We start from the raw sequence: 25693 nt of genomic DNA, 5'->3' as shown, positions 1-25693 counted from the left end.
TGCTTATGTTATAAAAGTACAGAAAATGGCCATTATTATTCCCTTCAAACTTTGCTTTTTTGACCTGGATAATGAAATTACCCTATTTTCTATGTAAAAACAGGCAAATCTGCACATTTTCATTTACATAAGATCTGAATAAAACAACATATGAATCAAGATTTACATGTATTTATACTAAAGTTATACAAAAATATTCAGGAGTAATTTTTCGAGATTTGCGATTGTAATGTAAATCACTTTCACGTACGAGACCCCGAATATAGTCTCCCATCATGTTTTCGTAAAACGCTCCCAAGTCATAAAAGCAAAGTTTGAAAAGAAAAGGTTTTTTTTTCATTTACTTTAGGCACAAGTAACTTGAAATAACACTATCTGCCCAAGAACAAGAAAAAGTAAATATTTTGTTACATAATGTAATGTGAGTACTTAATTAAAAACATTGAGAAGGATCTGGGGTCAACACACAAATGCAGCACCAAAACTATAAAACTAATGTCTTCAGTAAACAAACCATTTAATGTTACGTATTTTGTTATCAAAACTGATTTCATTACTCTTTTTACTTGGGACACACAATTTAATTTTCATTTCATAATTATACCCCTGTTGTTTACTCTCAAAATATTCCTTGTTATGGAGCTAATAAGGAACTGTGAACTTTTTACAAGAAACTTCTGTAAAAAACCACAGGTTTTGTTTATGCAAATTTGAAATTACTTTATATACAATACCACTAGTTTTTCACATGAAACAAAAACCTTTGATATAATTTACCTTGCCCTTATACACTGGTGATATGTGTAACAATTCAATAGTTTTCAGAATGATGATATTAGTTTGAAACAAAAGAGATACACAACCGAATATGGAAGCACTTTATTAGAAACATTAACAGTACTCATGGAAAACACCAGATACACAAACAAAACACTAAGATGATAAATCAGGAGAAAAACTATTCCTTAAAGATACACTAACGGCTTGTACCAGTTAGGTACTTTTTAAACACTCTTGAATTTGGTCAATACACTGTTACAAGCACTTCTATTACATAAAGACCTCTGATTTTAACCATGACCTAAAACTACCAGAGCTCTAGATAACAGCAACATCTTAGGAGAGGGAGGACACACAAAACAATATGAACTATAATATGGATTGATAAAAAAAAAAGCAAAAACAATTACGTCTGATTTTGACACAAAACCACGTACACAAAATAAAATCTGTAAACCTTATGACACTGTTTTGTTTTCATCATCCAACCTCACATAGCCTTCCTTCAAAGCCTCCTGATGAAAAGCAGATAACAGTAACTTCATAACCCAGTCTCAGTACTGCATCATTCTTTAGTTTGTATCCATCTTGTCATTGTCCTATCTATGAAAATCACTTTACACAAAAAGACCCCAAGCCACAACATATTATTATGCACCAAGACAAGAAGGGACCTAATGTCACCCTAGATGTCATTAAAATGTGAGCTGGAATGATTTGTCTCCTGTAATAAACAAACTACGAAAATGAAAACCATTTTTCATCTGTGGAGACTAAACAGTGCTACAGTGATTCAGTACTCAAAAACACATTAAAAAAATATGTATATATATATATAGCAGATAAAATACACATGTAATGCTTTCAAAAATTAAACTATCAATGGCCTCACATAATCAGAATTACACTTCCAGTCAGTCCTAAAACCATCAGGATCACTGTAAAACTAAAAACAAAATTTAAATACCACTTCTTGCAGTTTTAAGTATCATAAAAAGCACTACAAAACTTGTTTGATTGGCACTGGTGATCTACAAAAACCCATCATCTACTTCCTTTATTCAGTTTAAGAATAAAACACAAGTCATTAAGTACTTCAGTGATATTTTTTAAACTCTAATAGTTTGTGTAATCGACAGCTATAGAAACACCAGACATTAAAGAGAAATTAGAAAGATACTAGTTTAAATTTACAATTAGTTGGACAAAATATGATCCATGTATATCCATAACTACTTATTGTTTGACTTCCTGTCTTTCTTTAAAGTTTTGTCCTCCCTTCATATACACTAAAATAATTTTGTTATCAGCAGTGTCTTTGGTATATTTCAGCTATGAGAAGTATCAGCATATTGAAGGTAAATTCTTGATATATTCCTCAATTCATATAAAATCCAGAAAGCTATCTTATAAACCATTACCAGGGAAAGTTTAAACAGAATAGACACAGCACTGACATACAAAATTTTGCTTTATTATTTGAGAAGTTTAGGTAATAAAGGGCATGTAATGTTACCAATGAATAATTAGTGTAATTTATGTATATTTACAGTTGGATATGAAAGCCTATATAATGTCCAAAATTAAGATGAGCAGACAGAATGGAGACTATTTTAACAAGTAGAAATAACAATATAGCCACATATACCTTACATCAAGTAATCACTGTTTTGTAATTTTCCTTAGATGATATCAATATCCTTGACACTTGTTCAGAAACATATGCTGTTTTGTTTTTTTTCCCCCCCTCAATATATAAATTCAGTTCACTTGAAGTGTGATAAAAGTAAACTACATTTTATGAGAAAGAACCTTTCAACAAAAAGCAGTCTGGAAAGAAGGAATGATGGAAACACTAACTCATAACTAGCTGCCTTCCTAATAAAGAAAAATACAAAACTGATAGGTTTTCAGTAACTTAGAGGTCAGTATCATACCATGCAGTCAGCTGACCACTAGCATCTTGCTGTGAAGAGGGGTGGGGTAAAGTAGGCTCTAAAGTATCAAAGTTCAAATCACCTGGAGACCCTAAATCCATTTCAGTGCCCATAGGGGCATATCCAGTTCCACCTCCTTGAGGGCCACCAAGATCCAGCCCTTGCATTGAATCAATAGGGACCTGTGTGTCAAAACCTAGAAAAAAACAACACACAATCAGGATAACATATAAATAAAAACAAGACTATAATGTTTTTAAATAAAGACAGGTTATGATTAAATTGGAACATCTGTAAATACTAGCAATAAAATGTAATTGGTAAAGATGTAACTACTAGATCTAATATAATTAGCAAAACTTTAGACTAAAAAGATGGGTACTGGGAGTTACCTCTCACACACTTGTTCAGTGATTTAGTATAGCTTTACAAAACTATGTATTCTACAAAGACAAATACACCTCTTCCTGGTTTCAGAGTCTAAGATATTAATTTTAAAATTTTGTTCAAACGTAATTTAACTTCCAGTTGATATAATATAGATCATTAATTTACATTCATTACAAGGTTTCAATTCTTATTATATAAAGATATAACCAAAGTCCTTAAGACATGATTCTACCATATTACAGACAAAAAGCTAAGGGCATACCAATTGATCCATCCACAGGTTAGACAGCGTAAAGATGGAAAACAAGAAACATTAGTACACAATCACTTTTACAAACTAAATGTATATATGCAAAAGTCAACTTTTAACCTACAGTATTTTTTAAACAACTAGATATATTCCTTCAAACTGTACATCATAAGAATACATCACATTCTCACATTTCTGAAAAAAGATATACAAATTCTATGATAGCATTTTGTTCACAGACCACAAACCATTTTTCCCACAGCTCTGAAAATGTCCACAGTTTAAACTGGAGAAAAAGTTAAGCAACAAACTTCATTATAAATATCAAATTTTGTATCAAAGTATAAATCTGGTTGAAAATATATTAAATATAATTCACATCATGTTCACAAACATAACAATAAGACATGTGACAAACAGTTCACTGACAACTGTATGCACAAGCACTTATCGAAGAACAAAGATAACATGTTTTCATCATTTTTAATTAAGTTCTCAAAGTTAATCCTTAACAAATAACACATATAATTAAATGAAAATGTTACTATAGCTATCGAGTAAATAAATAAACTTCACCTTACTGCTATTAGCTGGCAAATTATTACAGGGTGTAAAAAACGTTCACAACAGACAATGAAAATTTAGTTATCTTTAACTTTGCATTATACAATTAATTAATTATCAGTATTTTTAGCTAAATAAACAAGTTACAGTTAACAACAGTCAAGCATACGAGAAAATAAATGCAGTTCTCTCTTATCGAAGAACAAAGATAACATGTTTTCATCATTTTTAATTAAGTTCTCAAAGTTAATCCTTAACAAATAACACATATAATTAAATGAAAATGTTACTATAGCTATCGAGTAAATAAATAAACTTCACCTTACTGCTATTAGCTGGCAAATTATTACAGGGTGTAAAAAACGTTCACAACAGACAATGAAAATTTAGTTATCTTTAACTTTGCATTATACAATTAATTAATTATCAGTATTTTTAGTTAAATAAACAAGTTACAGTTAACAACAGTCAAGCATACGAGAAAATAAATGCAGTTCTCTCTTCGTACATTAAACTATGTGTTTTGTGTCCAGAAATGTACAGCATGAGTAAATATCCTTCCACAAAAATCAATTCATCCCACATCCTAAATCAAAGATCTTAAAAATCATTCCTTAACTATCCACTTTATTTAACAGCACAAATTCAAAATCTGACAAAATACAGTCTACTTTTCTCCTTTTCCCTTCCAGTTTTTCATGCTTTCCTTTGTTATCCTTGTACATGACCCACAACACTTCCCAAGTGTATAAATCATCAGTTATTCCTTTTACTCGTTTTTTCAATACCTACTACTGGCCACTGGTATCACCCAATTCTTTTTTAATCAACAAAGTTTGAAAATTTCCAAAAAAATGTTTTGTTTTTAAAAACATCAGCATTAGGATCACAATAACAGTTTGGAACAGATTTTTACAAAACCAACTAGATTCTTTAAAATATAGTTTTCCTCTCTAAATTAGTGTTAATCACTTCCTTTATATTAATGCTACGTAACTGAGATTAACATTTTCTTGTCATCACCCCCATGCAGCCAGTATAGCTGTATCAAGCATTATTTATGTTAATTGCTTAAGCTAATATCACTCAAAACCAAACACTTTTTAATTATAGAATAATTTCATAAAATTTAGTAAATTTGTGCTTAAAATGCTGCATTGAATTATCAGTAATGATTTTTTTTAAAAATTAGATTTGGAAATTACTAATCTAGTTTACTTGGCCTAATCAATACTTACATATACACACGTTATTTCAACATATAGTTTTATTGCTGTAAATCATCCATGTTTAATACAAATGACAAGAAACAGTCACTTTTAATCCTAGGTAAAGTTGCAGTAAAAATGTTAGACCAACAGGTTGTGTGACTTTCTGCATAGGTAGGTGTAAACATTTGTGTTGAATAAGTACAAAAATGTTTAGTTACACCATATTAAACTTCTAATTGTAGGTTGTAAAGATCTATCAGTGTACCAAAAAAACCATGAGAGTATGTTTATCTATTAAACAGTTTCCATACTTTTGGTGTAAAGAAAAATAAATGGAAGAAAACCAATTATAATTGGAGATATGTGTGGTATTTCTTTCTGGACTGTCTTGAAATTTTGTATGTGAAGAGGAGAGTAAAGCACATCCATAGAAAATACAAGACAGTTTGGATTAGCACAGTCCAAATACACAGTGTGTTCTACAGGTGGGTATTTTCTGGTCACAAGACACACTATTGTATCTTGGTCATAAATATTAGGAATGTTAAAACTACCAGAACACTTCCCAATAGTTTCATATATTGAAAAATAAAATGGGACAAAAACCACAACAACTGACTGCTACAATTTACTTGTGTTTACTAATCTCAAAGTGTTACACACACACACACACACTATACTAGACAGTAAATAATAAACAAACTAAAGAAAATAAATTCTGCTAAAAATAATTGATTTACAATCATTAAAAAACAAAAGCTACAAATAAACTAAATTACTATTTCACTCATGACAAACGATGTCTCACCTTGCTGGGCATAAGGATTGTGTCGACCACCCAATGAATGGACACTTGGTGGACCTTGGCTACCTTGATAAATCTGATCATTGTATGCTTCATCAGGACCAAGCATGTTCATATCTATGTCTGCTGCCTGGAAAAATGAGTAAGGCTGCTCCAGAACAGAACATGTTAACAGTTAGATAGAACAAACAAAACCTGCAGTTAAGATTTATTGAATAACTTATTTTAACTGTATACATAAATAAATAAAAAACAAATTTTGATATTGGGTTGATATCATTAGTGTATGTGAATTTCCCCACTATATTTTGATCAATGTACAGTACTCACAGCATATTATGAGGAAAGGCACAATAGTTTTGAATACAACTGTGCTTGTTGACTTCACAACTTAGTTTTCTCAACCTTCATCCAATCAGAGCTCACAATGTAACTTAAACATGCAATGGAAAAGTTTTCTACTCTTTCTCTTTCAAACACATAAACTTATATGATGTCCAGTTCAACAAAAATTAGAACACAGCAATACAAGCTTAGCTTGGAAATATCCTACTTAAAGAAAAGATGCTTAACAGTTTCTACTACATTTATCTCACAACAGCTGTTATGGGTATCAACACTTTTTTGATAAACAGAGAACAACATTTCAACATGAAGATGACCTAATTACATTCCTGTCTTGATTTTGTTTCAACAGTTTGGAAAAGCTTGTATAATATTTAACTGACATATTCAAAACCCTGTTACTCACTGTCAAATAATTTACAATTCTACATCAATTGAATTGAATATCATTTAAAACCATGTAAACAAACCATTACCCCTATAAAAAAAATTATAATTTTCAAGACACCATGCCATCAATCAAAGACTTCATTTATTAAAAATCTGAATTCAGCAAGTTGTACCAGAATAGCAATATTCAAAAATCAAAACTAAAACATTCATACACAAATATCACCTACTTAGTTTAATAAATATTTATTTAGAATAGGGTTAGTTATTAAGTTACACAGCAGGCTATCTGTGCTCTCCTCAACCAAGCAAAGTTCCTTTAAAAGGGAAAACTACATAGTGTAAATCACATCTAATCTCACTCAATGCCAAGAGAAGTTTAAATACGATTCCTGCAATTCTTGTTATAGTATTTCGTCTGCGTTATACAAATGTCAAGCTGTAACATGATGTACAACAAGTTTAGCAGCATACAAACCCAACAGTGCATCATAGTTGTACTAATAATGTCACAAAACAAAGGAACTCGACTTCAACGTATAATTATTACTCTTTTTAATATAGATTACTTCAAAGATCACTTACTGTTCCACCCCACGGTGCACTTTCTTCTCTGAAGATAGAGTTGGTCAGTTCCATTGAGAGCCTCTTTTTATAATCCTGAGGTTTGTCCTCTGACATTCTAAATAATACGGCAGCTGCATAAGTTGCTGTAACAAAATCATCAGTATGAAAGTTTATACTTTCAAATGAGAAAAGATAAAATCAATAACTCAACATGGCAAATATTACTTCTTGATCAGAGTAAACAATCTGATGGAAATGAAAAATCTCTGAATAAAAGCATCTATTACTGCAAGCATAAGATGCCTCTAAAATTAACCATCAAACCAAAGGACATACACATCACTGTTGCTTAAAAGTACTTTATTTCAAAAAGTAAGTAAAGAAAACCAAACATATCCAAATTACTAAGACCCAGTTATTAAAAAAATGATTATTAGTTTGTAGGTTAACTATGTGACACACATATTATTGTCACTGAATAAACTATTCCACCAGTTTGGGTGCTCTCTACACTAACACTCAATCCTTCACCACCACCCAAAACACAAGTTGGCCAATTTATGTTATGCAATACAACACACAAATACAAACTGTCTACTCTTAAAATCTCTTAAATCATTTTGAACTAACTGTTACTTGACAAAGTATAAATTGTGTATAAATTAATCTAAAACATTGGAGCACAAAACCAAAAAAAAAATTTATATGACAGTATAAATACACCTCTTGTGTGCTCTTACTGTTTAGAAAATATCAATTTTAAGGTACTTTTATATTAGTGCACCACCAGATTATTCATAGTGAATAGAGCTGAAATAAAACTTTCCAGTACAGAATCCCCAATTATCTGTTTATACAACATTAGCCATACAGTTTCTTCATAATCATGTTGTCATTTTAAAATCAAACCAATAAATACTTTATATATTACAGTTTTATATAAAATTCAATTGCACTACAAATTAAAAATATTTAAACACAATAAACATCTTGAAAATGTTTAAATGTTACTTCTATTAGTTATATAAATGGTACACTACTTAGCATCCATTAGCTAGTTATAAAAAAATCAAATCTTACTCAGAAACCTAATTTTAATTCTAGAATATAATCAGAATTTATACTTTACACTAGAAAGAGAAACAGTATTAGAAATGTTGACGTACCAACTCCTTCATTACGTGAATGAAGTAATTCTGTAAGCGGAGCAGTTGCTCCTTCTGCTTCTATCATTTCTGCTCCTTCTTTGTCTGTGGCCAGCTCACACAAAACTCCAGCTCCAACTCTCTGGACATTTTCTATCTCACTGTACAACAGCTACAGAATAAACAAGAAAAATTAGTTTCTCATCACTATATGTTAACACATAGTATTCTTAATGTGCTTGTGTACAGTTTATACTTTATAAGTGCATGTACAAGCATATATATCTAAACAGTAATGGCTTCAATCACTTTTAACATACTAGAATGAAATAAATACTACATGATGTTTCTACCTGAACAAAAACAGGGATGACCTGCAACCCTCGTATGATAGCACGATTATGAGCTTCCCTAGCCAGGATGTGTAATGCACCAGCAGTACCCTCTACAATCTCTTCCATTCGAACACCATCTGCATAAGATGACTGACTGTTGTTGGATGCCACACTGGACCTCTGCTGCAGAAATACAAAAACACAAATGAATGTTCACAAACCCATATTACATGCCTATGAAAGTGAGTTATGAAACATTATCACATACTAGTTTATATTCTATACTTGTAATACTGCTCATGAAAATAGTAAGATGAAAACATTTAAATTTTGTAACATACAGTTAAAAAAATAGATTGATTATAGGAAAAAAGATAAGATTTAGGTTGAAACCAACTCACATATCCAAACACACATATTGATACTGAAACTCAAAGAGAAATTATGCAGATACGAGTTTTCTACACAGTAATGGCTTACCCTCTGAGTGTCTTGGTAAGATTTGAACAACAGCTGTACCAGACGAGGTATTGCTCCATGCTCACGCAGAGGACCATGGTTAGCTGGGCACAAGGCTAGGTTACGTATCAACCCAATCACAGCCTATACACAAAATGTGAAGTCTTTGTCTTTAATAAATACAAACTGGCAAGAACACTGAAGGAAGTTAAGAAAATAATAATTATTCTGTAAAGAAATCTTAACTCTCTTAACAGATGTTATGAAACTTAATAGATATGGAACAGGAATGCCAGCATAGAAACAAAACCCAGAATCTGAACAAATTAATTTAACATGTGCATTTGCTTTACTTCCTTTTGTATAGAATAATAGACAATTTTTACTTAGTTTTACATTATAATGCAAAACTGATCAGCAGTTTATTCAGACTAAAATTTCTGCAATGCCAGTGTTGGCAAGAGCTCCATATATGAAGATGCCATTTATAACTAAGTTTTAATTCCAGTTTACTTTATAAGTATCACTTACCAATTCTACTCACCCAACAAATGTAGTTTTTATTTTCCATTAAACTCCTTACTTTAGTGTTAGGGTCACATTTTAATATGCCAACATTACACACTGAACTACAATTTTTTTAAAATATAAATTGCATTTTCACTTTTCCTTTCTGGATAATTTTTTCAGAAAACTTACCTGTAACTTTTTCATTGTCTATTCCCTTTCAATTTAATTACTATAAAGGGTGGCATCCTGATATGAAACTCCCTCTGACAGTTTCTTTTGGATACACATTCAACAAATCAAACTAATATGGCTGATCTTACTGCTAAATGATTAACTTTTAATGTGATTTACAAATAATTTATTCAGTGTTATGAAATAATGGTTTTAGCACAGCCATATGCCTAAACAACTACAATATCTTGGTAGCGTCCTTTCTATATAAATTACACCCCACCAACACATTTTCCATATTACATTACGTCAAACCTGCAAATTTAAAGGCTATCATCATAAGGGCATAATTCGGAGTTAAAAAATTTAAATGATTTTGCTATAATCAGATTGGGTGGCATCTCTGTTTTTATACAGGAGAAAATAAAATTTCAAAATTGTTTTCATATTACCAAGTTCTATTGAAAATGCACATTACTTACAACTGAAATTAAAGGTTTATTGATAATTAAATCTACCAAAGGTTGTAAAGTGTGTAAACTGAGATGTTAACAACAGATGCATACAGAAGTTGTAAACATAAACAGATGTAAATACTACTCCAGTTGTTTAAGCCTAATAATAATTTAAACATTTATACTTCATTCAAGAATAATTATTGTTGTTACTGTAAAAAAAACAAAAAAACACACACACACTGACTATGATTTGTATACACTAGTAGTAAAGCAGCTTTCAGACAGGGTGTGATATATACACTTTGACTTACCCAATGTGAGAGGGTTGACCACAATTCATATAGACTACAATAACGGTAAACATACGATCACCTACCTTGATAAGAGGCCAACGACTTGGTGGATGTAAAAGTTTAACAATAACTTGAAGTCCATAATGAAGTCGAACAGCATTCTGTGCCATTTCAGCCTCAGGATGACGACTGGTCAAGTGACGGAGGGCACAAACCTAAAACAGATTGATATTAGTATTTCAAAACCATCACAGATCTTACAGTAAAAAATATCATAAATTTAATATTGTCCCCCCATACCCTTTTATTTAAACAATAACAGGAACTAGCCAACTGAAATTTAATCAACCCTTTAAAGGTGGTTAAAACACTAAAATTTATTAACTATTGAAAACATAAATAGGGGTTGGCTGTACTCAAAACTCTACAGCTAAAATTACAATGCAACCAGTTAATATTCTATTCAAAGCATCCTTTAAATAAATAAAGAAAATTAAAACAAAACTGCTCATAAAAATGAAATTGAGAAAATAAATGATCAAAAGTATGTTGCCTGAACTTTCAACTGCCAATGACAAGTTTGTTAAAACTTACCGCAGGTTCTGTTATTTCTTCTCTATCACCTGCCTGAATGATTGTGCGGACCAAATTTTCGATACCTCCAACCTGGCACACTAACATCTTATTACGGAGATTATTACAGGTTAAGTTTGACAGAATACCAGCTGCACAGGTCACCACATTGATGTCACTACTCCCTAGGAGCTGCACTAGTCCATGAATCAAAGTATCAATACTTTCCTAAAAATAAAAATTCACAATAACTTTAATAACAACAACATGAAAAAGAGGTTCACCATCTTTTTATAATGAATATTCAACAGCAGGCAAATTTCTCTTGCGTAAGATAAAATTTAGGATCTGTTCAATAAGAAAATTGCAAAGTTTTCTAATGTTGCAAGAAAAACGTGAAATTTAAGTAAGCTCACACACAAATGTGTTCAGATATAGAAATATTAGAAAGAAGACAAAGAAACATGTTTAGACTAAACAGTTTAGAGGCTTATACCAAAGCATTATCACAACTTTTGACAAAGATAATTAAAAAACATCATTAGTATTTAACAAATAACAAATATTCATACTACTTAATGTCCACTTTTAACTTTATATGGTTTCTCTGATTAAACAAGTTTCTAAAATGCTATAATTCATTCAAAACTCTTTCATCAAAAAGCTACTTTACTTGTTTAGTGCCTGCATCAGATAAGTTTCTAAGTGTCCACAAGCAGTTTAACACCAGTCTTTGACTCTGATGGCCAAGATGCATGGACAAAGCCTGCATGCCACCTATAAAATAAGAACTTAGTTCTCAATATACTGAAAAATCAGTAAAATACTATACAACTTGTTTTTACAATAACAAGTTTATATTTGTAGATATAGCCCTTGTGAAGCAGTACATAACATTTTATTACACATGAAATGCTCATTTAATCCTCTCTGTATAGTCATCCTTCACTGTGCACGTCACAAGGGTTTTAATGACGTAAATCTAAATTTAATAAACTACTTTTTTGATTATATGTTATACCAATTACTATTGCATAAAATCACAGCTAGTAATATATATTTTAATATTAAATAAGTCTTAAGTTCTAAACTTTATAAAGTAATATTAAATAAACCCCAACTTTCCTCTACCATGTGAAATGTGACACTTTCTCTATCCACCTCCTCTTCCATAATATAATCAGCATTCCTCCAATAAATATAAAATTTAATGTAAATTATTGACTATGAAATTGTTATCACCCAGACAAGGCATTATTTTTATAACCTTCAGTCTTGTTTAATAAAAGAACCATCAAAGAGAAAATCATACCCCTCTTGGAGACCTACCTGTCACATCCTTTCTTTCAGGATTTATTAATCCTTTTGTTAAGGGCCCAGTATAATATACACATTTGCACGTTAAGTATGTGCACTATAACTTTTAATAAGGTATATGTATCTTCATAAAATTTGGAAGACTTTTAGTAGAAATTATGAGTAATTTGTATAAAAAAAATTAATTTTTTTAATGAAATATGTTTACCAAAGCTTTATTCTGAAAATAGAGTCTGCTTCATTACTAGTCTGGGTGCAAAGTGATCTTATGTTCTGATTAAAAACAACTATTCTTCATCTCCCAAATCTCAAACATTATTTGCATAATTTCTAAAAGCTCCTAAATACATTTCAAATGTTTGTTCCCAGTAGGACTTTATGTTTTGCGCTTTTTCTACACACTTAACTACATGGGATCCGCCACTTAACCAATTTTGTAACCATCACAGAAAAATTATGAAATAAATATAAATTATCATTTTTTCATGTTAAAATGACTACACATTATAACATGAAAATACAAATGTTTCATCTAAGCAGCTTAAGTCTCATAATGCTATATATTTACACACACACACATTTTATAATACTGACCATCCAGTCATGCCTAACTAACATTACATAGCTTGCAGTGATGCAGTGCACATGCACTCATGATACCGTACAGAGTAATATAAAACTGACCATCAGTTGTTCCCGCTTCGGCTGTGTTTCAGTGTACTAGTATCGTGTAATATACAGTCACATTTCAATTGTTATACATTATATATATATATATATACAGATTATTATTAAAAAAATAAGTTAAACTTATTTTTCTTAAAATATAGAACAATAAATCAAGAAGTAAAGCAAACAATTATCTCTTCTAGTTAAGACCTTTGAACTCAGTTATTGTTGGACGCAGGTTGCTAAGCCTGTTAAAATTTTGCACATGGAGGATATCACTTTTTTTTGGTAACATACCTCAGAATGGCTGGTATGGGTATAAACCCTTTTACTGATAAGGAGAGAAGAACCTTTTGATCTTTCTAGGTCATCTTCAGGTTAAGAAAGAGAGAGTTTAATTGTGACTGTTGACGGACATGTCTTAGAAAAGAGAGTACAACCCCGTACCTGTTTATAGCCCTTTCTTTCACTTTCTGTTCATATCTCCCCCATACAGATAAAAATGTGTAGTAGTTACTACTTATCTTAATACTAAAAATAAATGAGCTTAAAACATTAAACTGATTTTATTTAATTAGACACTGAACGTTTTCCTTAAGCTTTGTACTGTCAGCCATGGTTTGTCTTTTAGTGGGACACTCCTGAATAAACTGAAATGTGAAATGTATATTATAATTAAATTAAACAGCAATTTGGTGTTATTTATAGTATTAAAATGTCTTCTATAAACCAACATACACTACAGAAATACTGCTTATATTCATAGGAACTATTATACAAATCAGAGAAGTTCTTGTAAACTACAGGGAAATTATATTAAACAAAACTATGTATAGCTCCACATAAGGCCAACTGACTGTTCCTACTAACAAAGTGAAAATACCAAAAGGAATTGCAAATTATTTCCTGGGTCTTTTAGTGGAAGAATTTCCAGACCCCTACATGAGCCCCAATAAAAAATGTGATTTACCAATTATTTTTACACTGACAAAATTGTAATTTCATTTAAACTTTTTACTAAACTTACCAGCTTCAACAATAGCAGGCTTGTTACTTGAACATACAGAAAGGACCTTCAGAACACGGGATGTGGTCCATAAAAGTTTCTCATAAGTGTAGGATCGCATTATTCTCACCAATTCTGCTGGACCTCCACTTGCTAGGATTATCAGCTATAATTGAAAATAATCTTATTAAAACTAATATGCTTTTTAGCTTGCTCCTATATACTAAAAAAATTCTTAATGCAATTAAACTATGTATATCAACAATTGTTTTTCACTTGCATTACATTTCAAAATTTAAACAATATTTTGGATAGCATATAATAAAATCATTAAGAGCAATTTCATTCATAAATCTATATATTAAATACGACTTTCAAAACGTTTTCTACACTTGTGTCTCCACAACAGGCAGTTCCCATCCAATGTTTGCTAATCACAGTTTTTGGGTTATGGATATTCTTAAACAGCACTTGAACAAGTTCTTGATTCACAAGCTACAAAGTAAATTTAATTTTTATACTCAACTAGATTCAATCCAACACATCTATTTCTTTCTTTAATACACATTTTATTAATACATACATACACACAGTAAGACAACCATCAACATTTCTCTGTAGAAATTACATTTACATCCGCTTTTTTAACCCAAACAAAACATAATTTTTGAACATCTCTACATTAAAACCTAGTCAGAATGCCACAGACTAAAGTGAGAAAAATGGTTAGTATACATTGTGCATCAAAACCCAACTTATGATGATATTATGTGATATTGTAACACATCTCTTACCTTGCTTTCTTGATTTCCATAAGCCAAGATCTGAAGACAGTCTGTTACAATAGCCAAGAACTTGACATTGTTGCGCTGTAATAAAGCCACCATCTTCTGGAGTCCTCCAGCTAGTCTCACTGCCATCTTTGATCCTTCTTGATGTAACAGGAGATTGTGCAAAGTTGTGATGGCATAGAATAATACTGATTCAACAGGAGAACTGAAATAAACACAACAACTCCATTTCAAATACACAACTTCACTGTCTTCAAATTATATTAATTACTGTAAACTAAATTAAAAAGATATGTAGCAAGCTTACTGAATTCAGCTTTGATAGCATCTGCCCTTAGTAACTGTAATTAACCCATTCCTTGTTCAAGGTTAATGTTTTTTGACTACTTACTTAAGTACAATTGAAGCATAACCTTCTAGTATTGTTGAATGAAGAAAACACAAATTTATAACAAACAATCTGTTGTACTTAACCTACTTATACATTTTCTCTTCAGTGAAAGTAACCTATCATCATTCACAGGTGATGTTTGTATAACATTCTCTTCTAATCTCTTACAGTGAACCAAAACAAACAGTTCTTACTGTTGCATTCACAAACATACCCTCTATATTAAATAAACATAGCTATGCATCACAAGTGATATTAAAGCACTTTTACATTATGTCCTGTAAATCCTGTAAACCAGTTGCCACATGTGGTCAGTGTTTCAAATTTCAGCATTTCACCACGATACCTTGACTGCACACTGTTAAAGGACTCAATAATTGGTGGAAGGAAACCCTTGGTTTGGTTCATGCTTCTATGGCACATAATCACAAGTATAGAAACAAGTTGTCTGAATATTTAGAACACATCTTTTCAACCAAGATTAAATTTAAAAATTCTTGGTCCTTATATTTTGTTACAATTATTTTAGAGTGTAGCCTTTGTTGTTAAGCATAAAGCTACACAACGGTCTAGAGTCAACATTGTCAAGTAAAATACATTTTTAACAATTTTAAAAAATGAAGGTTTTTTCTTAACATTATATTAGAAATTACTCCATTTTATTTAGGTTATGTTGGGTACAACTGACTGTTGTAATAATAAAAAAAATCTTAAACTGAACAATAAGTAATCATATTTTTATTTATTTTTACTAAAAAAGAAAAATGAGACAAACCTACCTTAAAAGTTTGACCAGTGCAGGAATTCCACCAGATTTGAAGATGGCCAGTAAACCTTGGCGATGATGTGATAAGTTATGTAGTGTACCAGCAGCACATCTTGTGGTTTCCAAGTCATTAGATGTCGACATGGCACGTACTAAAGCTGCAACAATCTGTGGTGAATTCATTATGGCATGACGAGAAGCTTCCTTTTTAGAAAGTTGGTGAACCATCATTGCAGCTTGACTAACCACAACCTGGTCTTCATCATTAAGTAGTTTAATCAATTCAGGGACAGCTCGAGTTGCAAGATCAGCATCGTCCTAATTAAGAGTTAGTGAAATTAATTTACAAATAGTCCCACAACAATTACTTCAAACATTCTGACATAAGCATGCAAAAAAACATTCACATTATTACAATTTAAATTTCAAAACATAAAAATAAACTTAAATGGCTGAAATTAATTACTTCACACAAATATTTTTGGCAACTTTCTCTTTCTTTATAAAGTTTATAAAAATAAAAAATATAAATACTAAAGGAAATAGAGTCACATTTCTGCAGGGAACACAGAAGTTTGTGGTGCACCAGAAAATTAGTTACCTCCACGATGAGAGATATGGAAATCCTCAACCCTTGAGGTCTTTAAGATGCTCCGAAATGAAATGTGACAATCTCTATTATTCAATTAAAATAGTCTATAGTTCTGCACAAATTACAAACTCAAATCACCAATACTGACAAGTTAAAATATAAAATAAGAACCTTGTATCTTTTTATTTTGCTGAGATATGGTTTATGTACCAAATCAAACACAATGGCCTACATTTACTTTTTTTCCATTTATGGAAATGATCCCTCGTATACACTTACTTCAATACATGATGTGAATACCAATCAACAGCTTAGAATGTCCCCAGAATGATTTCATGGTCATTTTAATCTGTGAAAAGCCTACCACATTATCTTGATCCAAGTTTTAAATGAGGTAGGGTTGTGCTTTAGTTTGCTAAAGTTTTCTTTAAAAGGCTTTTATTTTTTAAAATCCAAATAAATCTTAGTTGTTATGCTTGATAAATTATAGTGGAATTCTATGGTATTAGTGTAGTTATGTATGACTTTTTGGACACTCAGCTATATATATAGCCAAAAAATTTTTTTTGATATCCTCCAGGCTTAGCAAGCTATGTCCATCAACAACCAAGCATAAAGGTCATAGTGAGAAGAGGTAATTGTTTGCTTTATTTCAATATTCATTGTTCTATATTTTAAGAAAAACAAGTTTAACCCTTAACCAGTTGGAACGTTGTAGGTAATAGTATTAATTGATCATGGCTACCGTTTAAGGGTTAATAACTTGTTTCTAAATAGGTTAATCTATATACAGATATAATAATTGAAATGTAATCATATATTACAAAATACCAGTCCACTAAACCACAGCCAAGACAGGGTCACTTTTTAAAGACTAAAGGTCAGTTTTATATTATTGGATATGGACACGAGTGCATACATCAATGCAAGTTATATAATGTTAGCCAGGTACGACTGGAAAGTCAATATAATAAAAAGTAATAAACATGTATAATGTTATGAGACTTAACCTACTTAGACTGAATTATTTGTATTTTTGTGTTATAATCTGTACTCATTTTAGAATGGAATATAGAATAATTTTTATTCGATGGTTATGAGGTTGGTCAAACTGACAAACCCCACAAAGTTAGGTACAGATATAACTGACAAAATATAGCCTTACTGGAAACAAACATTTGAAATGTATTAAGAAGTTTTCAAGAGATTACATGAATAATATTTAAGATTTGAGAGATGAAAATAGTTTTTTTAATAACAAAAGTAAAATCACTTCAGACTTCGACAAATAATGAAAGACCCAATATTTTCACAATTATATACTTAAAAACAGCTGGTGTGGGTAGAGAAAGTATTAATAGAGGATCGAACAATGTTTCGACCTTCTTCAGTCATAGTCAGGTTCACAAAAAAAGAAAGGGTTACTGACCACGTTTGAAGGCAGTTGTGTAATTGAGTGTAGGAATGTAGATGGCGTGCTTAGATGTTGAATATATTTATTAATATAGGTATAGAAGTGTTCCTTTGTATTGGTTTATTTTGGGCTTGAGTCATTGTATACATAAGGCTTCTTTAATTTTGCATTTGTTTATGTTTGTTTCTTTATTTAGTATTTGGGTGTTTTCTATGGTTATGCTGTGTTTATACCTATACTAATAACTATATCCAACATCTAAGCATGCTGCCCTCTACATTCCTACACTCAATTACACAACTACTTTGAAACATATGGTTAGCTACAGGTCAGTAACCCTTTCTTTCTGAACCTGACGATGACTGAAGAAGGTCGAAACATGCTTTCTCTACCCATACCAGCCATTTTTAAATATATAATTTCCCCTACAAGAGTTTTTTTTCATCAACACAGATTCATATTTTTACAAATATATTATTAAAAACAGTTCATTAAAAAATCTGATGTTTTGTGTAACAAACACCTGTAATCTTTACTAAACGTTTACCAAATTTTGTGACAATACATATTCTCCATCAAAAGTTATAGTATAAATACCTAATGTGTGCTAATGTGTATATTACATCAAGCCTGTTGCAAAAAATGTATAATGTAAATAATCATCTGTAATAACTTCAACCTATAATAAAAAATGTTTCATTGCAAAGATATCCTATTTTATAACATTGTATGTTTTTAATATCAAACTTACTAGCACAAATATAAATTCTTAATGTGTAACATCAGACATCTAACATTTCAGATCATATTGTGTACATTATACACAATAACCATAGTTTTACTCAGTTAAGTTTAAAACAACTGTTAAAACTATACCTGATAGTTGATAAGATTAACTACTGCATGCTTTAACATTTGTGAAGGCTCAGCTAAACGCTGAACAGCAGTTGGTTGACTTGGGTCAAACTGGGTTGATGGTATTTCAATGCCTTCTTCCAGGGTTTCTGGAAACATTGCAGCTCGTACACGTTGTGAACGGGTATGATTCAGTTGCTGGTTCATATCTTGTGTTAAAAAATGTAAAATGAATCAAAAGAACTAATACAACTATTAATGAGATAACACTTCTCAGTGAAACTCTCCATGTTTAGGCACATGAATGTTTAACACAAAGAGCTGAGACTTTTTGAAAGAAAAACATGCAGAATACACAATGCATTACCATTAATCCCCAAGTAGTAATTACCATTCAAAAACATTTAACTTCAAAATTATTTTAAACATTAAATGATCCATCAATGATTAACAAATTATTAAATCTGAAGGTCACTGACATTTAAAAATTACAAAACAATGAGGAAAGAATAATTAATATTTGTCCCCAATTCTTACAAGAAAAAAAATAACTGATTGTCATAAAACCTTAGAATGCCTGAAGATTATTTCATATTATAAAAAACTGATGTATCACAGCACCTACCATCCACCTGATCTTGTGTAAAACCATGATTAAAGCCAGACTGATTCCAATCAAACAACATTTGATCATCATCCATTTCTTCTTCTCTTCCACTCAGTGATGGTGCCTTTAGGGGTGGAAAAAAGTTAATTTTTCACATTTTGAATATTCACAACATATATAATTAATAACTCATTAATATGTTTCAATATTATAAAATGAGATATTTGCAATGAGGAAACTTGAAGCTTATCGGAAACACTAAAAAGCTCTAAACATTAGCATTTGGTATTCAAGATAAATTATATGTAATGGCAATGTGAAAAAGAAAATAATAACCTGTGTGGTTGCCCCTGAATGAATACCTGAGTCACCCAAGTACGTGTTCTGCTGCCAAAGAATTGTCTGTTCTTTTGGACTGGCCATTGGTATATCTCCTGGATTACTGTAGTTGCCATGAGACACTATAATTACAAACAGAAACAATGATAATGATGTCTTATAATTTTAAATTGATATAATAATGCAGTTACAATATATGAAATAAATATTGACTGACCAAGCATTTCAAATTTCTTTTAAGTTCTACTGTATTTAGTGCTGTTGGGTTTAAAGATAAAAACAGAATTTGTTTTTTAAAACAATGCTTTATTTGGTATTTCTATCCCTATAATTAACCACACTTAGCAATCATACTATTTTAAATACTTGCCAAAAATAATAAGTTTATGGTTTTCTATTCCACAGATTATAAACTTCTGAAGAAGAGTTGTCATGAAACATGTTAACAGCACAAACATTGACATAAATATAAATATTTTCTTTTCAAAAAATAGAATTTTACTATCAAATAATATTGGGCTGAGAGTATTTTAGCTTATCACTGGATCCTTTCTGTAACTATTAAAACACAGGATGATATTAAGTCTACAATAATGGAATAAAGAAAAGATCTATCATGAAACTGTAACTAAAAACAAAAACAATATCTTTTGCTGCCCTTCAATGAAGTACACCAATTTCTTTGTTTTTCACTAATACCAAAACACTTTAAGAGCAGCAATAGGCCCTAACATCCAGCCTAACATTACTTTGCACTTACCAAGCGTATGATAAGACCTTCAAAACATAAGCTTAAATTTCACATTTAAATCCTGACTGGTCAACAATTATTGGAATTTCAATGCAAAATGGAAGCAGTTTTGAAGTGCAACTGTATCCAGTTTCTTTTACTTCAAAAATAAAGATATTATTTCATCTATATACTTGATTAAGGATACAGATTTTGCTATTCTGACAAATAAATTCTTACTTCTTGTATTTATAAAAGAGACATGGATTGTTGACCCCTCCATTAATTATAGAAGTACTATGTATGTACACAATATCCATTTATTAATTTTTATTTAATTCATAAATACAAGTATTTTCTGTCAAATATACACTAGTATCTTCAGTAAGTTATACAAATTAGAACTAACAAAGGTTCACAACTTCATACTCTAATGTGTTCCCAACATTAGAAGAGCAAACAATCCCTCATTACATTGTTTCACTTTCAATATGAGTATTGTATATTGGTAAGGTATTAGTTAATAAACTGTTTCATTTAGTCTACAAAAACACTTTTATGCTGTCAATGTCCATTAACAGGAACACAATAGGAAGTATATCTTACTATAATGGATGCAGTGTTCTATATCAGCACCTATATATGTAACCCAAATTCCTGCACCATCTACTGAACAGCACTACAAACACAAAACATTTCACACTTTGAGTATTCAAGATTCAGACAATTAGAAAAGTGACTGTGGTATCTGCAACAACCACTTCTTTGTAACAGAATACATTTCAAATAAAGGTAGAACCCACAACTAGAACATGACTTTCATTAGGACTATATGTAAGGGTTTGATTTTATCTTTACTGATGTAATTTTTAAATAGTGCTGAGAAATTGGAGTTCTTTGAAACAAACTTAGTTTTTTATAATAAAAATCACAACCTAATATATATAAATCAGTTACAGTTTATATCAGTAAAATTCTGAAATGAAAGTTCTGAGCTGTGCACATTGAATTATTTTGATGAAATGACAAAATAGCACAATCAGAATACTTTTCCTATTCAGTAATTCCCAGAAATTTTTTTAGAAAATGTTCATTTTTTCCAATGCAATATCAAATATTATGATTAATAATTACTAGCACAAACAGCTGTCTGAAAGGTGGCATTTCTGTTAGTTTATATTAAGTTACACAACAAATTATTATGATCTTAATCAGGTGATTTAAAGAGGAAATAGCAATACACTTGTACTTTGCAGAAGGTCACTCAATTCTGTCAAGGTGTGTAGTTGATTTTAATCATTTTTGGACCAGATAGGTGTGACTGATAACTCATGATTATTTCCTTATCACACAGTGATAATATCACAGATCATGAAACTGAATAGAAACTCATTATACAGCACCTAGTTTGAGGTTGAATAAATTCATTTGTATTTCTTTCAGTTTTAAGTTGTGAGATTTATAATATTTTCCTGTGAGACTTACTTGGACGACTCCCAGGTGGTGCTGGAGATTGCATTTGATAACTCATGATAACCTCTGATTCAGATGTTTTGGACAATAATCAATGACCAGCTGAAATTTTGCAAAAAGAAAGAGGAATGAATGCATTTATATCCAGACAATTTTATTTTAACAGTTAAAATTAAAGGTAATCTTCCTGTATGTTCACTCTAGTTTTCATACACCTTTAATTTTACACTACACTTAAAAATATTGGTGTTTCGTGTAACTTGACTATCTAAAACCAGAGCCAAAAGAAATGTTTTTGACATTATTTTCACAAATTTCTGCCAACATACCAACAAGATTTGTTGACTTTCAAATGTTTATCTTCTCCTGATGATTAGAACATTTTCTTAGAAATTCATCCAGTTCATGACAATGTGTGAAGGCAACACCTGATTATCAATTGATAGTTTTATGTCATTTGGGCAGTGCATTAAGATTTGACAACATGATTTGTACTAAGGACACTTTATGTCAAACTAATAAATACACAGCCAAACAGGGGAGAATTTACTACTGACAAACATACATCAACATGATAAACTCACGTCTTTTCAGAATTTGTCTCCAAAAAACATTCAACTTTACAAACGAACTCAATATCAATCTGCAAGCATGTGATGCAAAATATTCAATAAAAAGTGGGTATATTAAACTACTTACAAGTCAGAAATGTCACACCCATTTTCCATATATTTGTGGTTTATCTTATGTCTTAGGTGATCAAAAAAATGGTGGTATTTCTGAAATTTATTGCCAAGCAACTTAAATAAAAAAAAAAGGAGAGAGAGTATTCATTTACATTTTAAGAGTTCAGGTGTATAGATAACAAAAAATATTTTTAAGCTTACCATCATAAGTATATCAATTGACAAACTTGGCATTAAAAGTTACAGTTTTAAATGTTGAAGGCTAGCAAACACCAGAAGCCAAGAGACCTAACATTTGTGTTAACTGTGAAGGGGGAAGGGATAAAAAATCATGTCCTATTCATACAATTTCCATGTTATTATTACCTTCCATGAGCAACCACAAAGACATTATTTTCAGCAATACTAAAAGACCAGACAATGTGGATATAGCTGGCTGTTTTTGGATTTTGAGCAAAGCTACACAAAGGCTATCTGCACTTGATGCCCCTAATTTAGCAATGTAAGGCTAGAGGGAAGGCAGTTAGTCATCACAACCAACTCGAGTTATTTGAACCATCACCCTCGTATTATCCAAGTTGATTACCTTAATCACCTGGCCATCTAGCTATTTGCTAACTGTCTGGACATTCAAGAAAATGAGTTGAAGTTACCATCTTAAATATCCTCATATATACTTATCATTGAAGATCACAAAATCAAGATGGCACTACCTCGGCAAATGCAGTATTGTAACTGTCTGTACTCAGAATCCTCAAATATAAATTAGTGAAATGCATATATTACAGGAATATTGATGTACAATAGATAGAATCTATAAATCTTCCTTGTAAAATGCATAATTGCAGCTTTTTCCAGCATCTTATAAATTTTCTGGCAAAACTAAAACATTAAACAGCAACTTGCTGGCTTTAATTCTGATCTCAGACATTTTCTACCTGTTCTGAATTTCCAGTTTACAACAAACTTTGTACTTCCAGTAGTGCAGTACAGATAGAGTGTATTTTTAAATATTGCTTCAGGATATGTAAAAAGAGACATATAAGATGGCTCGATGATTAATATTGAAGTTTGGGTGTTACAGACCTCTTGTTTCATCATGAAAGCATAGCCAACTTGGGTGCTCAAATTTGTTACAGATGTGATTTGTTGTATTTATTTTTGTGTTTAGTGAAATAGTGAAAGAAATTGTCTTTTCAGTGGACTGTCTCACAAATCTGGTCTGATATAACAGACCTTTATGAAATTAATACAATTTTTTTTTTTTAAATGTAGAAAGAATTTTTCCACCCACATTGTTTTTCAGACACAAAAGACTGATATTCTAACATTTCTTACGGTATTTCTGAAATAATGATACACTAACATTTATTATGGTATTTCTTAACCTACATCAAATTTTATTATTTATACAGAAAGATATTTCTTAAATTTCAATAAGTAAAAGTACAATTTTCTGTTAAATGATCAAATACATGTTTCCACATAATTAACACTACTAGTAGTACTATTACTATTTATTAATATGTTTATAGTATACTAGTAAGCAATATTATTATTACATTTCAAAACCGCATTTCAAAAGTGCGTGTTACATTAATTATATAAAATATTGCAGAAATTTAATCAAATCTTAAATGAATGTGAACAACTATCATAGTAATATTTAATAAAATTCTTTATTATTACTCTATTGAATACTGGAATTAATGCTTTATTTCCAATTTCAAAACCACAAGAGAATATTAAAACTGGTTTAATTTAAATCAATAAATCTCACTTAATCTAAAGATGACAAATGATAAAACAACGTAGCGATAGGCCTAATCGCAACACTACACAAGTAAAATGACATTATTCTTGTTACAATGTTGCTATTATACTTAATTGTAACTTGTATGAAACACAGTTACTATTTGCAATCATCTAACGTTACTACCACTCGATACAACTTGCAAGCGGCTGTGTGAAAAGATAATGTTACGCCTTATTTCACGATTGTTTATGGTTAAGCCTACTTATAAGAAAGGTGCTATTTCAAAAAGTAGTGTAACTACACAAAAAAAATAACTTCTTTCATTCATAATATACCTCTTGCTGGATGCAAAATAATGTCGTTCTCTGCTACACTAAAAACAAATACTGTTTTCGTTTCGAACGTCAATTCGATAAAAGAAGATACCTTCTAACATACATATAAAATGGCGTCACTTGACAGTATAGTCCTTACACTGACTCTAGTTCACCATAAACATTAAAGTCAGCCGTCAATTTATAGATAAGGCGCGAAAACAAATAGTGCGCATATTAGTTATACAGTTTCAGTGTTCGGTTATTGCAGGGTAAAGGAGGGTCATAGAACCAAAGAGTAAATTTAATTAGTTTATGGAATTCATGAAACTTTCTTAAATTTAATTATAAAATATACTTTTCGAATTATTAAAACGACAAATAATGTTTCTGAAGATAAGATAATTTTAAAATGATGTTATCACTGAATATATTTTCAGAAAAATCAGTTATTTAGTCCTATTACTAAAAAGAATAGTAAAAAACTAATAGAAATTAATTAATTGTGTGTTTTAATTTTCATGCATAACAGAAAAATTGACTTATGGAAAATGAGAAAATATAAAATCATTAAGCATAATTAAATTGAAAAATTTGTCGAATCGATATTGCTGTTATCTTTATCATGCTATTAATTTATAGTAATCATAAAGTATATCTTTCTGTTTTTGTTAACAAACCTGAAACTTGCTTTAAAAAATAGTATTTTCATTATATTAATGTATGACTGAATGATAAACAGCAAAATAATTACACCGCTTAAAAAACTTTATCTGGTTACAAATTGAAAGGAGTTGGTAAATA

At 30.6% G+C, this 25693-nt stretch overlaps 1 protein-coding gene across 7 annotated transcripts; it reads right to left on the bottom strand.

The window, feature by feature from the left end:
• Nucleotides 1–864: 864 nt before the first annotated feature.
• On the bottom strand, nucleotides 865–25075 carry LOC143247248 (armadillo segment polarity protein-like). 7 transcript variants are annotated; one of them, XM_076494971.1, is made up of 18 exons: nucleotides 24911–25075; nucleotides 22146–22235; nucleotides 19928–20052; nucleotides 19610–19715; nucleotides 19006–19193; nucleotides 16137–16441; nucleotides 14970–15171; nucleotides 14197–14341; nucleotides 11857–11960; nucleotides 11205–11411; nucleotides 10694–10825; nucleotides 9200–9322; nucleotides 8738–8902; nucleotides 8406–8556; nucleotides 7258–7382; nucleotides 5941–6088; nucleotides 2800–2913; nucleotides 1330–1504 (listed from the first exon to the last, which is right to left on the bottom strand). In XM_076494971.1, the coding sequence occupies exons 2-18, from the start codon at nucleotides 22189–22191 to the stop codon at nucleotides 1476–1478; spliced, it is 2415 nt and encodes an 804-aa protein (XP_076351086.1). In that variant the 5' UTR covers nucleotides 22192–22235; nucleotides 24911–25075; the 3' UTR covers nucleotides 1330–1475. The 7 variants fall into 7 exon arrangements, with proteins under 7 accessions (XP_076351082.1, XP_076351083.1, XP_076351085.1 ...); XM_076494967.1 differs by having other exon boundaries at nucleotides 865–2913; XM_076494968.1 differs by having other exon boundaries at nucleotides 865–2913; nucleotides 5941–6085.
• Nucleotides 25076–25693: the final 618 nt, after the last annotated feature.

The sequence above is a fragment of the Tachypleus tridentatus genome, chromosome 3 (genome assembly GCF_004210375.1).
Source record: "Tachypleus tridentatus isolate NWPU-2018 chromosome 3, ASM421037v1, whole genome shotgun sequence".
Taxonomy (NCBI): Eukaryota; Metazoa; Arthropoda; class Merostomata; order Xiphosura; family Limulidae; genus Tachypleus; species Tachypleus tridentatus.
The sequence above is the reverse complement of the archived record's forward strand: the minus strand, read 5'-3'. Positions and strand labels throughout refer to the sequence as shown.